Source organism: Rhinatrema bivittatum, chromosome 2 (assembly GCF_901001135.1).
Source record: "Rhinatrema bivittatum chromosome 2, aRhiBiv1.1, whole genome shotgun sequence".
NCBI lineage: Eukaryota > Metazoa > Chordata > Amphibia > Gymnophiona > Rhinatrematidae > Rhinatrema > Rhinatrema bivittatum.
This window is the reverse complement of record NC_042616.1, coordinates 378,327,584-378,343,530: the sequence shown is the minus strand read 5'-3', so window position 1 is coordinate 378,343,530 and position 15,947 is coordinate 378,327,584. Positions and strand designations below refer to the sequence as shown.

At 44.9% G+C, this 15,947-nt stretch overlaps 1 protein-coding gene across 3 annotated transcripts in view; it reads right to left on the bottom strand.

The window, feature by feature from the left end:
• The window catches only part of ELP2 (elongator acetyltransferase complex subunit 2), a 751,239-nt gene that overhangs the window by 183,360 nt on the left and 551,932 nt on the right, over positions 1-15,947 (bottom strand). For all 3 annotated transcript variants that reach the window (XR_003854643.1, XR_003854644.1, XM_029589989.1), the window contains one exon: positions 4,937-5,009. Coding sequence is in view for 1 of the 3 variants with exons in the window: in XM_029589989.1 (XP_029445849.1) it covers positions 4,937-5,009 (73 nt within the window). In the remaining 2 variants the exon portion in view is untranslated. The remainder of the gene's footprint in view (positions 1-4,936; positions 5,010-15,947) is intronic.

The window sequence follows — 15,947 nt, the reverse complement described above, 5'->3', positions numbered from 1 at the left end:
ACTCCACAGTGAGCCTATAAATTCAAGATTTCTTCATCTCCACTATGCCAGAAGTGCCAGGGGGCTGAGGACACTTAATTCCATTGCTTCTGGGACTGCCTGACAATCCAGGCTTTTTGGAAAGAAATTCAGCGCTTTAGTCAGACTATAGGGTACGGGGTACTCCCAACAGATCCCGGCACGTGGCTCTTTGGAGTGCTGATGCCGCCCGTGTCACTAAAAAAAGAAGTCCAGGCGTTCAATAACAAAGCTACTCTTATGGGGAAAAAAGTCATTTTAACGGCTGGTTGGAAGATGGGGCCCCTGGTTTTGAACAGTGGTTTAAAAGACTGCTCAATTTATGCACGCACGAGTATCATATGGTACAAGACATAATGGAATCCAATAGGGACCAAATATTGGCGCCTTGGAAGAATTTTTTTGATTATATTAATCCCAAATCCTAGAGGACAGACATGACTGACGACCTCACTACCTGATGCCATTTACAGGAATGTTACTGGGGGGGGGAGCCAGGAGACAAGAATGGCTTAGAACACCCACCGGCAACGCAGCTCTCTGCGCTTGGGGGTAGAGCTCTATGTAAATGTAGTGGGGCAACGACCGAAGGTATCTCTTGTTGTATTGACTGCAGCCCCCGTGACCTTCATACTATAGGTACATGGTATTGGTAATAAGCTCTATGATTACATTGTACATGTTGAGTTATGTTTTGTATTCTATGTAAAAATTAATAAACAGATTATACAAAAAAAAAAATTGAACTCTCCAGTAAACTTGTATCCAGTACAGACAATAAAGTACTGGGGTAATATAATCTGTCAATTTAGTAATTCTTAAAAACCTGGTGACAGAATTTTGCACTATTTGTAAAACTTGTAAGATGTTATTCGACATGCCAAGATACAAGGAGTTGTAATAAAGTAAATTTGAAAGTAGCTGTGCTTGGAGCACTGTTCGAAAGTCACAGACATCATAGTGGTTTTAACCTCCTTAGCAACCATAGTTTAAAGAATGCTGCTTTTGTGTGTGTTCTCATTAATAGATCAGATTCTAACCATAACAATTAAAGATGAATTTTAAAAGAGTAGCATGTGTATAAATAAGCAAATGTGTGAACAAATGTTGCACACTCGCGCAAGAGCTATTTTCTAAACCTCAAACATACACATGCAAGTAACAGTGCACGAATAAATCCCTTGTATAAAAAAGGAGCAGGCCAGCGGTTTTCTGTGTGTGTGTGTGTGTGTGGGGGGGGGGGGGGGGCAACATTTATGCATGTAATGTGCTATTTTAAATTCTGCGAATGCATCACGCGTACGGCTGTTACCTGTGCATATTTACACCTGCTAATTATCTGGTGTAAACCAGAATATAATTCTTTATAGCCAAATACTGACTGGGTGAGAGGTCTGGGTAAACTGGGGGAGTGCAGCCTCAATAAACAGGGGGGTGGGGTCTTGATGATCTAGAGATAGACTTGGCAAACTGGTGAACTAATTGGTTAAACTAGTCATTTCGTTCATGCGCTCATATTAAAAAAATTGATAATTTACACGCATAGAAGCAAACAAGTGCTAAGGAAAATATGAAAAAAATTTCATGTAAATGATTAAAATTAGGAGCACAAATAAATACACATACCAGATATCTGCCACTTAGCCAAACAATTCTTAAAAAGCACTACTTAACCGAATAAACAAGATAGCCGGATAAGTCTTCAAATGCTAGTTATCGGTCTATCTTACTTATCTGCCTAAGGAGCCTTTTATTTTACTTATATGGCTATCTTACTTACAGGTCAATACAGTAAAGTGCGGCCATGGTTACCCTGCTCCTAACCCGCTTTCTACCCACTTTTCGGCCGCATTAGTCCAACCCGCGATACACTATCCCCTTTAACCTACTCTTACCGCGTCCTTAAATCACCGGGCAACCCCTTCCGCCCGCGGCATATATACATGTAAACGATCGAATTAGCTATTCCCTCCCATACAGTAATGCGCGCCCCAACTATCGCTTTTTTACCCTGCCATTTTGCCGCTCGTTTAACCTGCTAACTTATCACCTACCCTTACCCCTGCGTTAGAGGCAGGGGTAAGGGTAGGCGGCAAACTTTCCCCCAGCCCCCGCTCACCTGCCCTGGCCGCGTCCATGGGTGCTGGTCTCCGGGGCAGCCCCAGTCCTCTCCCCTCCTCCCGAAGCAACGAAAGCGGAAAAAAGCGAAAAAAAAAAAAGCGAAAAAGTGGGAAAAAAAGTTGCAGGGGAGAGAGGACGGGCAATCCTATGCTCGGGATTGCCCGTCCTCTTTCCCCTCCTCCCGAAGCAAGGCGCGAAAAGCAGCCTTGCTTCGGGAGGAGGGGAGAGAGGACTGGCAGTGTAAAGCAACGAAGCGACTTAATTTTTTTGCAGCCCCCCTCCGAAGATGGACATCGGCGAAGACGACCGCGGCTACCCTGCCTCCATCTGCCCGCGAAGATGGACGCCTGCACGGGCGAAAGCGGCCCCTGTGCGTGCAATTGGCCGCTTAAGATGAGACATCATGACGTTTGGCGTCACGGCATGTGACGTCACGTCTTGAGCGGCCCAATTGCACGCACAGGGGCCGCTTTCGCTCGTGTGATGCGTCCATCTTCGTGGGCAGCTGGAGGCAGGGGAGCCGCGGTCGTCTTCGCCGATGTCCGTCTCCGGAGGGGGGCTGCAAAAAAAGTAAGTTGCTTCGTTGCTTTACACTGCCAGTCCTCTCTCCCCTCCTCCCGAAACAAGGCTGCTTTTCGCGCCTTGCTTCGGGAGGAGGGGAGAGAGGACTGGCAATTCCAAGCGTAGGATTGCCTGTCCTCTCTCCCATCTCTCTCTTGCTACTTTTTTTTTTTCGCTTTTTCGCTTTTTTTTTTTTTTTCCCCGCTTTTTTCCCGCTTTCGTTGCTTGCTTCGGGAGGAGGGGAGAGAGGACTGGCAATCCCGAGCATTGGAGAACCGTCCACTTCCTGGTACCTGTCATTTCAAATGTCATTTGAAATGACAGATACCAGCGTGTCCGTGAAGCGTTAGGCCAGCGCACCCAGGATACTGTATAGCGCTCTATACAGTAAAATGGGTTGCGCTGGCCTAACGCTTCATGGACGCTTCTTAGACGCAGCTTGCATTTGCAAGCTATTTACATACAGTATCGAGCGGTAGGCGAGCTGGACTGTGCGTGCGGCAACCGCGGGTGCGCCCGGCACTAACGCAGCTCTTCCCACCGCTCCTTACTGTATCGGCCTGTTAGCTGGATAAGTTTTAAACAGCTCTACTTAGCCAGATAATTTGTCACAGTGCTACTTAACCAGATAAGTCAAAACGTATGTGGCTATATTTAAAATACATGCTTTATATTTTTTGATATGCAAACATGCTGTTCTTATGTGTATTTTGTATAGCGTGCATGCATTTGCATGCACGATATAAAATGTGACATTTGAACAAAGAACTGGATGTCATCTGCATATAATTGATATCCAACTCCAAGTTCTGTGAGCCGCTTTCAGATGGGCGTCATATAGATGTTAAAAAGCACTGCAGAAAATGCAGAACACTATGCATATAATACACCTGTAGTGAGTTTGTGCCATGATAAATTTGCTGATTCTCCCAAATGGGCAGATTTTCAAAGCCCTACGCGCGTAAATCCAGGAGAATTTACGCGCGTAGGGGAGTTACGTGCGCCAGGCCTATTTTCAAAAGGCCCGATGGCGCGCCTAAAGCCCCGGGACGCACGTATGTCCTGGGGCTTTTCTGAATGGGTGGGCAGGGTGCGGGACGGGGCAGGGCAGACGGTCCGGGAGGCATGGCCGAGGACTCCAGCACAGCAGCCCTTTGCCACTCGACCGGTGCACGCAAGTTATGCCTGCCTCTGACAGGCATAACTTCCACAACAAAGGTATGGGGGGGGGTTTTCGGGCTGGGGGGCAGGACAGGTAGGGGAAGGGAGGGGAAGGTGGGTGGGGGGGGGGAAAGCCAGCTGGTCTCCCCGAGGGCTCGGTGCGCGCGCAAGGTGCACTAGTGTACACCCCCTTGTGCACGCCGACCCCTGATTTTATAACATGCACGTGGCTGTGCACACATGTTATAAAATCGGGCATACATTTGTGTGCGCCGGGTAGTGCGCACAAATGTAGGCCGCACGCATAACTTTTAAAATCTGCCCCTCAGTGAGTATAAGTCAGCGAGGTAAAAAGAGAACCATTTTAACACAACGCCAGTAATTCTGATTTCCCTAAGCTTTAACAACAAATACTGCTGATATGTCAAGAAACAATAGCATATAGTTAAGACAACTGTCAAAACTCTGCCTGAATATATTAAGACTGGATAACAGCAATGTTTGTGTACTAAACATATAGCGATATCCAAATTGATATTGATCAAGTACATTATTGTCATCCAAATATGTAGTTAAATTTTATAGTACTGCTTACTCAATTATTTGTGCCAAAAATGAAAGTGATGAAATTAGGTGCTAGTTAACTAAATCAGCAGGATCAAGTGAAGTTTTAAAAAAAATTTTCAATTGGTCTTACTGATGCTTTATTTTATTTTATTTTTGTTTTTAGTACAGATAGACTTTTACAAGATACCTGGTAATATCAATGTATAGGGCTTTCAACAGGACAGGTGCACATAATTTCAAACAGCAATAGGCAGGATTCACAGATGAAATGATTTGAGAGACACATGCAAAGATTTTACACACACTGTTCCCTAGCTGATTTTCAAAAAGCGATTTATGCACATAAACTGGGTTTTATACATGTAAATCAACTCCTAAATATATTAAATATAGAGATGGGGACTCTACACAATACACAAAACCTGAAGTGCAATTATTTCCCACGCTATGTTAACATTATTGCTTAATCATTTTACTATGCTGTGCGAATATTAAAAAACGTTTTTACCTTACAAGCTGAAGCAACCACGGTGCCTGCATTATTGCAGGTAACACAAAACATTTCAAAACCATGTCCATATCTGAAATTAACAAAAATGAACAAAGTAAACATACTCATTATGCATTCTGTAGATCTGAGGGGTGGATACTATATGTATACTTTTCATAGAATAATAGATAAGACAACTAATAGCTATGATTATTCTTCGATACAAGGAAAGTTAAAGAAACAACTACTAGTGAAATAGAAAAGTCTATAAAAATACAATGCAAGAAACAAGGCATGTCAGACTATAAAATAACAAGTTAAAATGAACAAAAAATATTACTAACAAAAAGATAGTAATAAATGCTATTCATCCCTCTGAAGACATTTTTCAAAGCAATCTAGATCCGCTAATACGGATTAATGAGCCTAGATTACCAAAATATGCCCTCTTCTGGCTAGTGATAAGTATGTATGAGGAGGAATTATTTTACACCTCTTGGCCATCTGCACAAAATTGTGTGTGTGGCTTTAGTACATGGGTGGCTTTAGAGCATGTACTATAAGCTAATTTTTAAAGAAATACTATCCACATAGTTCCTTTTTGAAAATTAGCATAGTTTTTGCAGGAACTTTTTTAAAAGTGCCTATAAACTTTACCAATACATGGGTTATTTAAAAATTGCCTTCTCTACTTACATAGTGAGAAGTTAATAGGAAGAGAGACAAAGCAGACCTCCTTAATGATTTGTTTTAATTTAGTAGTTACAATGTAAAGGCTGTAAAGGCTATGTGAGGAAGAGAACCCAATAACGGTACAAAGTCTAAACAGTTAGGCATAATGAGATTTACATATAACAGAAGTAGTAAAGAATGAATTGGGCTGAGAAAATGTTAGAAAGGCACAGGGTTAATGAAATAACCCTGTACCTTTATTTCATATAGTACCAAAAGTACTATATGAAATAAATGAAGTTTTTGCACACTCCGCTATACTTAATTTTTCAGCCTATAATTACTTGAAGTGGGGGATTTACTTCAGAACTAAAAAAGGGCACATTTGTCTCCATTTCAAAAATGGTTAAACCCCCAATTGTATTATAGTGGAGACATATGAGGGAAGCAATGTACCTTTTTTTTTTTTTTTTTTTTTAATTAGGAAAGAAAAACAATTAAAGCTCAAAAACTAAGATATATAATGTATCTGTCGTGACCTGATCCCAAATAATCCATGCTAAACCTCTACTAATAAAAAACAATAGGTTGTGTATTGGGTTTGTGCCTAAACATGGATGATTGTTGGCAGTGACATCTAACGGCATAAAAGGTGAGACTTGCATTAGGGTGTAATCTATATTTTTTCTTGCCTTGTGTCATGCTGAAGGCCCCTGCAGCATAGTCACACACATATTGTCTCTCAATACTGGTTTTATTTAGTAATAGTGACAAAATAATAGTTCTTGACACGAGTACACTATGCCGATCAGATCTGCCTACAAAGGTTCTCTTAAGGCCCCCACTAACAAATCCTCGGTCCACAACTCCATTCACAAGCGAGCCCTTTCGACAGCAGGTCCGCTCCATTGGAATTCGCTTCCCCCAGATATACGCCAGGAACAATGCCATCTCTCCTTCAGAAAGAAACTGAAAACCTGGCTGTTCACACAAGCTTACTGTTGAAGGAACCTCTATCAACCAACATTGACCTCACCCTCCGACCTCTTCCCTACTCCTCCCCCCCTTCTCGCTCCAGTCCCTGTCCTGCCACCACCCCTCCCTGCTTACCTCCCTATGTTTCCTCCTTCCACAGGATATATTACGTCAATAATTGCCTAGGATAAATCTCCAGCCGAACTCATCAATCTGTTTATGTCTCGCTACTCTATTGTTTTTCGTTGACTATTTTATCACTCTCCAGTTGTAATCATTTAAAATCTTTCCTGTCTTCCATCTCCCATGTTTTTGCTCCCTGTTTAATGTAACTTTACCTTCTACATAGTTGTTAAATTGGTCTCCCCCAGTTCCATTGTAAACCGGTACAATAAGACCTTGTCTGGAGTATCGGTATAGTAAAAGAATTTAAATAAATAAATAAATTGACATATATACTGCAGGTATTCAGTCCAAGTCATTTCACAGTAAAACCTCTTCAGAAACAGCACACAACACAACAGGAGACAAACTTCTACTTAAAGACAAAGTACAAGACTTCTAGACTTAACATCACAGTATAACACCATGTGAAGAGCTCATGGATCTTCCTCTAGGATCCCAAAACTTCCTTTGGCCTCCTAGCCTTCTAAATGCTGAAAACACTTTCCAGGTTTACCAGCACTCCTTCTGAATCCTCCGACGACCAATCTGGATCCTCAGGGGTGGGATCATACATCAGGCTACCTTGCCATCTGAAATTAGCTCTCTTTGAGCCAGCCTGTGACTCTATGCACAAGATACCAGTCCTGAACTGAGAAAATCCTGGTTCATGGGAAAATTTGAAAAGAAGCTTGCCATGGAAGTAAAAACTCATAATAAAAATTATTTCAGGTATATTCAAAGCAGAAAGCCTGTGAGGGAGTCAGCTGGAACACTAGATGAACAAGGGGTAAAAGGGGCACTTAGGGAAGACAGGACCATAAAGAAGGGACTAAATTAATTCTTTGATTCAGTCTATACTGAGGAAGAAATAAAGGAGATACCCATACCAGAAATTATATTTAAAGGTCATGATCCAGAGGACTTGAAACAAATCTCAGTGAACCTAGATATAAGGCGGCAAACTGTCAAATTAAAGAGCAGCAAATCATCTGGACCAGATGATATATATCCAGAATGTTGAAAGAACTGAAAAAATGTAATTGCAGACATATTATTAGCAATTTGTAAACTATCTTTAGAATCATCTACAGGTGATTGGAGGGTTACCAATGTAATTCCAATTTTTAAGAAGGGTTCCAGGGCTGATCCAGAAAACTACACATCAGTGAGCCTGAGATCAGTGCCAGGCAAAATAGTAAAACTGTCATAAAGAACAAAATTATTAAACATATAAGGGTAGATGTTCTAAAATTGCGCGATCGCGTACTTTTGTTCACGCACCAGGCGCGAACAAAAGTACGCTGGATTTTATAAGATACGCGCGTAGCCGCGCGTATCTTATAAAATCCGAGGTCGGCGCGTGCAAGGGGGTGCACATTTGTGCAACCTGCGCGCATCAAGCCCAGCGCGCGCTGCCTGTTCCCTCCGAGGCCACTCCGATTTCGGAGCGGCCTCTGAGGGAACTTTCCTTCGCCCTCCCCCCACCTTCCCCTCCCTTCCCCTACCTAACCCACCCCCCCTGGCCCTATCTAAACCCCCCCTTACCTTTGTTTCATGATTTACGCCTGCTAAAAGCAGACGTAAATCTGCGCGCGCCGGCCGGCTGCCCCACTCCGTGTTCTGGTCCCGGGGGCTGGTCCGGAGGCTGCGGCCACGCCCCCGGAACGCCCCCGGGCCGAAACCACGCCCGCATTGCCGCCCCCAAAACGCCGCGTCACGCCCCCGAAACGCCGCGTCATTCTGACACGCCCCCGACACGCCCCCTCCCGCCCTTTTTAAAAAACCCCGGGACTTACGCGCGTCCTGGGGCTCTGTGCGCGCCGGTGGCCTATGCAAAATCCGCCCCATATTTAGCATTAGTTTAATGGGACAAAGTCAACATGGATTTAGCTAGTTGAAAATCTTGCCTCCCTAATCTGTTACATATTTTGGAAGGTGTAAATAAACATGTGGATAATGATGAGCCAGTTGATATAATGTATCTGAATTTCCAGAAAGCGTTTGACAAAGTTCCTCATGAGAGACTTCTGAGGTAATTAAGAAGTCATGGGATAGAAAGCAGTGTCCTATTGTGGAGTGGGAACTGGTTAAAAGATAGAAAACAGGGCTAAATGATCAATTTTCTCAATGGAGAAAGATAAATAGTGGAGTACCCCAGGGATCTGTTTCAGGACCATTGCTTTATAACATATTTATAAATAACCTGGGAATGGGAACAATGAATGAGGTGATTAAAATTTGAAGATGACACAAAATTCTTCAAAGTTGGTAATTCACAAGAGGATTGTGAGAAAATGCAAGAGGACCTTGCAAGATTGAGAGAATGGGCACGCAAATGGCAGATATTTAATATGGACAAGTGCAAATTGATGCACATAACAAAGAACAACCTAAATTATAGCTATATAAAGCAAAGTACGCCGGATTTTAAAAGATACGTGCGTAGCCGCGCGTATCTTTTAAAATCCGGGGTCGGCGCGCACAAGGCTGCGCAAAATCGGCAGCCTGCGCGCGCCAAGCCAAGCAGCCTGCTTCCGTTCCCTCCGAGGCCGCTCAGAAATTGGAGCGGCCTCAGAGGGAACTTTTTTTTTTGTCCCCCCCACCTTTCCCTCCCTTCCCCTATCTAACCCACCCCCCTGGCCCTACCTAAATCCCCCCCCTACCTTGTTCGATGGAGTTACGCCTGCCGCTGGCAGGGGGGATTTAGGTGTGCACAAGTTACGCCGCTGGCAGGCGTAACTTGTGCACACCGGCTGGCCAGGCCCCGACACAGGCCGCTGTGTCGGGGCACTCGGCCACACCCCCGGACCACCCCTGTACGTACCAGGATCAGTCCAGACGGTGGGATGTACCAAAGCTTCCCTCCTATGGGTGGGCCGAAGACAGCCCTGCTCGAATGACACTATCCCCGAAGGAACCCTGGGATGGCGCCCGAACATCCAGGCGGTAGTGCTTCAGGAACGTGTGGGGCGACTTCCAGGTGGCTGCCCTGCAGATCTCAGCCCTATTGACGCCCTCATGTTTTCACACTTATCGCCTCCCCTTTACATGTAACGTCTGTTACAGCCTCCCTCTCCCAACTTTTCCTCTCTCTCCTTCTATCCCCCTCCCCACCTTTCCCTGTCACACTAATATACTTTCACCAATACTAATCCTAAGCTATATGTAATCCTAATTTGTCATATCTATTATTGACCCTTTGCCATGCATATTTAATTTAAGCCTTGATTGCCTCCCCCGCATTAATAAGTTGTTCACTGTATTAATTTTAGTTTTACATAATTGTTCTATATATAATTCTTTGGCGTATAGTTTTTAACTCATACTATCTTGTTCTATGTAGAAAGTTAATGCGTTTTATGTATAAAGCTAAGGCGTTCGTTTTATAACGTCAAGGCGTATGTTAATATGTTCTCTGTACACCGACGTGATATCTTGATAAACGGCGGTATATAAAAACCAATAAATAAATAAATAAATAAATAAATAAATCTCCTGCAGGAAAACCGACGTACTCTCTGCCCAGGAAGTACCCTGTGAATGGAGGGAGTGCGCCTTGACTCCCAATGGCGGAAGTCGACCGGCTCCAACATAAGTGGACGCGATTGCTCCCTTCAGCCAACGTGCTATGGTGGCCTTGGAAGCCATGCGACCCCTCCTAGGACCCGACCAGAGGACAAACAAATGATCCGAGAGCCGAAAGTCATTGGTGGTCGCCAGGTATTGCATCAGACAGCGTTGGACATCGAGCTTGCGAAGATCTCTGGAGTCGGAAGAGGAAAATGAAGGTAGCTCGACCGTCTGGTCAAGATGAAAAGCCGAGACTACCTTAGGTAAGAATGAGGGCACCGAGGGTAAGGAGACCCCCTCCTCCGTAAAACGCAAGTATGGCTCCCGGCACGATAATGCTTGGAGCTCAGAGATGCGGCGCGCCGAGCTGATTGCTACCAGGAAAATAGTCTTGAAGGTGAGGTCCTTGAGGGTGGCCCCTTGAAGGGGCTCGAAAGGTGGACCCCCGAGGGCCCGGAGGACCAGGTTGAGACACCAGGAAAGACAAGGTGGCCTAGATGGCGGCTTCAACTGCCGCGACCCCTTGAGAAATCGTATAATATCCGGATGGGAGGAAAGCAGCGAATCGTTCCCATCGTGGAGTAGGGCCCCTAAAGCCGCCACCTGAACCCTGATGGAGTTATACGCGAGCCCCCAATCCAGGCAGCCCTGAAGGAACAAAAGTATCTGCACCACCGAGGCGCGCGCTGGTGGGATGGAGCGCGAATCGCACCAATTCTCGAAAACCTTCCAAACCCTTACATACGTAACTGAGGTGGACGTCTTGCGAGCCCGCAAGAGGGTCGTAATTACCGGGTCCGGGTAACCTCGACGTCTCAACTTACGCCTCTCAAAAGCCAAGCCGCAAGACAGAAGCGATCTGCCTCCTCAAAAAATATGGGACCCTGCCGAAGAAGACATGGGAGATGCCCGAGACGTACCGGGCCCTCCACCACCAGGTTGAGCAGGTCCCCGAACCACGGGCGCCTGGGCCACTCCGGCGCCACCAGGATTACCGGGCCCTGATGCGACTCGATCCTCCGAATCACCTTTCCCACTAGGGGCCACGGAGGGAAAATGTACAAGAGGACCTGGCTGGGTCATGGGAGAACCAGAGCGTCGACTCCTTCCGCGCCGTGGTCCCTTCTCCGGCTGAAGAAGCGGAGCACCTTCGCATTTGCCGCTGTGGCCATGAGATCCATGTGAGGAGTCCCCCAGTGGTTCACGATCAGATTCATTGCTTCCTTGGAGAGCTCCCACTCTCCCGGCTCGAGGCGCTGACGGCTGAGGAAGTCTGCCTGTACGTTGTCCCAGCCTGCAATGTGCGAGGCCGTCAGGCGGAGCAAGTGGATCTCCGCCCACTGCATTAACTTGCCTGCTTCCCATGCGACGTGTCGGCTCCTCATACCCCCTTGGCGGTTGATGTAGGATACCGTGGTTGCGTTGTCCGAGAGTATCCTGACCGCCCGATGGTGAACCAGATGAAGGAAACCCTGCAGGGCTAAACGGACCGCTCTGGTCTCCAAGCGGTTGATGGGCCACTGCGCCTGAGCCGCCATCCAACGGCCTTGTATAGAGCTGGATCCACAAACCGCCCCCCAGCCTGCCAGGCTGGCGTCCGTGGTAACCACTATCCACTCCGGCAACTCCAGTGACACACCCTGAGCCAGGTGTTGAGGATTTGGCAGGAAGGCGAGGGAGAGAGAGAGAAAACAAGCTGAGGGAAACAGGCCTGTCAGCAAGAACCCTGCACCCTAGAGGCGGGTAACTCCGTCCTTCCAGGCTGCAAAATCTCCTTTACCCTTTTCCTTTTTTTTTTTTTTGATCCCTCCAGGGAGCCTAGAAAACCTAAACTCAGGTGCTGGGGACAAAACGTCCCCTGCTCACATCTGCTGGAGTCAGACGATACTGAGGTCTGAGGTAAGGGCAGGGAGGTTATATAGGACCTCCCCCTCCTCGAGTTTTTTGTCTGACTCCATCTGCTGGATGGGGGACATAACCCACCGTCTGGACTGATCCTGGTACGTACAGGGAATGAAGAATATATTGCCTCTGAATCACTCCACGGTGCAAACCACATCTTCAGTATTGTATGCAATTCTGGTGACCACATCTCAAAAAAGATACAGCAGAATTAGAAAAGGTACAGAAAAGAGATGCCTGGGGAAATATATGATAGAGGACTATAAAATAATGAGTGGAATGAAACTAGTGAATGCAAATTAGTTGTTTATGCTTTTAAAAAGTTCAAAGATTAGGTGACATGCAATGAAGTTACTAAATAGTACATTTAAAACAAATAGGAGAATTTTTTTTTTAATTCAATAAATAAGCTCTGGAATGCCCTCCGGGCACCCCAAAGTCTCATTGAGATCTGGCAATAGCCAGCAGCAAATACTATCCTCAGAGGGTCAGAGGAAATATAACTAAAGACTGGTTTTTAAATGCACAGGGACTTCATTTTTGGTATTTAATGTTCATTATTTTCAAGGGAATTTATCAGGGTTTATTATTACAAGAACAAAATTAGGAGAAAAATCATTTGAAAAAAGACTCATTTTTCTGGGAATATATCAGAGTTTATTTTGGTGTACAGAAGCCAGGATATTAGAATATTACACAGATTCTACCTCCCATCCATTTAGCAGCATCCCCAGTTCTATCCCTATCTCCTGCCTAGAATGTCCCTCTCTCCCTTCCATTGTAACAGAATTCATACTTACCAGTGGTGGCCCCAGGACGCTTTTGTGCATGGCCAGGGAGCCTGCTGGGAAGTGTTTCTAGTGGTCTCGGTCTGCTTCAAACATATTTGCAACACTAGACAGCAGGCACTTTGGCTGCTTGGGGGTAGAGGAGGCAGGATTTGAAACACGGTGTGAGTGGCACTGGAGGGATGAGTGCTTTCATTTGAAACACACAGCATGCGCTTTGGCCCACATTGGCTTCCAGCAGTGACTGGAGGTCTTAAAACGCTACATTTACTTCTCTGAAGGAGATTTAAAATCAGCCTAAAATTAGGGTGAATATTGGTTTAAACAACTGTCACCTTTGGAAAAATCCAGGAATTTATGGGTGAAAATCGGTTTAAACTGAACATGAAGGACCGTATAAATGCAGAATTAAACCATCCGTTTGCACCATATTGTAGGGAAATCCCAATTCTTGCTAACAGGATCAGCAGCTAAGATAAGACTTCTCTGACATCAGAAAAAATAGACATTGGCCTGTATGGCCATCTGCAGCCAAGTGAAGATATAAGAGATTTTGCAGTTTCTGTTTATGTGACCAGCTTGACAGATTTACAGGCCCTAGCCAGCCTTAATGGCACCTGGTGAGGGCAAGAGAAAACATAAGGACAACTGGTGCTGTGTGAATATGTGCAGCCAGCACACTAGGGGGCCCTCTTTTTATGACTTTGGGACCAATCCCAGAGTAGGACTTCTCCGATCACTATCAGATGTGAACAACTAGCAGTTGTTATGCTGGCTCCTCTCTGAACTTGGAGAACAATACTCCCTCCAAGGAGTGATTAGGTGTGTGCAATTATTTTTTTCGTGTGAGCAACAATTTTTTTAAACCAACAATTTTTGGGTGCCAGTATTAGCATTACATTTCTGTATACAGCACAAAGGAAAATTTATGTGAGCAACCATGTAAAACCTGTAAACAATGTTCAAAATGTATAAGCAATCGCTCATGCACTCAGCTTAGAGGGAACTATGCTGGCAAAAGAAACAAAGATCTCAGACAACACGCGAAGCTGCAGCCTATCAAAACCTTAATTGTTTATTTACCTGATTATGCAAGAAGCTGCTGAACTATGCATAAGTTAGCCCTTAAAAGCAGCAGCAAGCAAGCACTCAGTCGTCGGTTGATCACTGCCTATCCAGAAGATGAGGACGACCCATCCGAGGGCTGCCTGCCCCTCTGCTTGTGCTTTTCTGCTCCTGGGCTGAGTCTGATCTCTCTGAGTTATCTGTGAGTAGAGGAGCTGAGTGCACCTTGCTGTTGGCCAGTGATAAGAGGAAGCCCTCCTCAGCTTTGGATGAAGTACACAGGGAGCAGATCCTGCCACCTCAGAGTCCGGAGGCCATTTCATAGAGAGTAGACTGCGCTGAATGTCCACGGCATTGGTGAGAAATTAAGAGTTCTAATCCCCATCCTTTTCAGTGTATCAGACAGATAGGCATTTTAGCTTTGGTGTACAAGTCTACGCTAGGAGTTATGATGCTAGCATTAACTCTGCAATCTGATAAGAACCGAATGTTAAGTATGCTTTTGTAACTATTGTTTTCCTATTTTTGTTTCCCCAATAAGTGTTGTCCTGTATTATTTATTTATTGAGTTTTATATACCGTCATTCGGTAGAGCCATAACGGTTTACAAAAATATACATTTTTCTTAGCAGTTGTGTACAGAAAAAACAATGTGAACGTTATACATTTTCTTAGCAGTTGTGCAACAATAAAAAACAATTTGAACAATATCAGAAATAAGCATATCAAGTCCAGAGAGCATTATTAGGTTGGAAGAGGAGGGTATGCAGTTCAGGGTGAAGAGAATGTATTAAGATGTTTATAACTGAGAGTTAGTGACATTATTATGATAGCTCCTGAATAAATACGTTTATTCAGACAAACACTCAGTTTGTTTATTTCACAGTAATTAGGAGGGAATGCTGGATAAAGGAAGTAATGCGCAGGGGGGTAAGACTCCAAAAATTCGCCTACAATATACCCCGCTAAAAATGAAGGACACTATAAATGCTGAATTAAACCATCTTTTGCACCATTTACCACAGTCCTTCCCACTTTGGGTGCAGTGTCCCATAGGCAACCTGAATTTTCAGGAGCAGTGTATGGCACTAGAATTACTGGAAGGGAAACAAATTTGATGGTTCTAGATGTGGATACATGAACATCACCTATAAATAGGGGCTTATCCAGGGCCACAACCTCAGGCCCAGACATCGCAGGAATAGTATCTGGGTTATTGTCTGCTACAACAAAAACAGCTTGGTTAGTTAAGACTGCAAAAACATTCAACATCTTAGATATGTCCAATGTCTCAAAACCCGGGTCCCCAGTTGCAGAAGTCAGATCTGGATCCCACAAATTGTCATAGCCCAATGTAGAGTTGGACATTGAAAAGGTAGGCATAGCATCTGTTTCAGAATCCAGTCTTACAGACAAAAAAATTCCTCCTTCCGGCAGTGTCCAGCTTGTCAGGTGTGCCAGTTCTCAGTTCTCAGACCTGAATCCAGCACGGAATCTGGAGTCAGATCATGCTTAACTTGTACGGCTCCAATACTAGCCTCAGTAGGGGAGAGGTATTCATTCTGTCGAAAAGAGTTTGGACCTTCTACATATTCCATTTTACTTTTTAGTAATCTCTGCTAGGTCCTCTTTTGGCATGGCTTCTGCACTTGCTGGCAGGTCATACAGAGCAGGCACAGGATCTGGAGTTGGACTTGCAGAAAGGGCCAGTCTGGAATCAGGATCAAACTGGCCAGGATCAAACTGGCCAGTTGAACTGGCCAGAGGATGTGGTTAGTACAGTTAGTATAGCTGTGTTTAAAAAAGGATTGGATAAGTTCTTGGAGGAGAAGTCCATTACCTGCTATTAAGTTCACTTAGAGAATAGCCACTGCCATTAGCAATGGTAACAT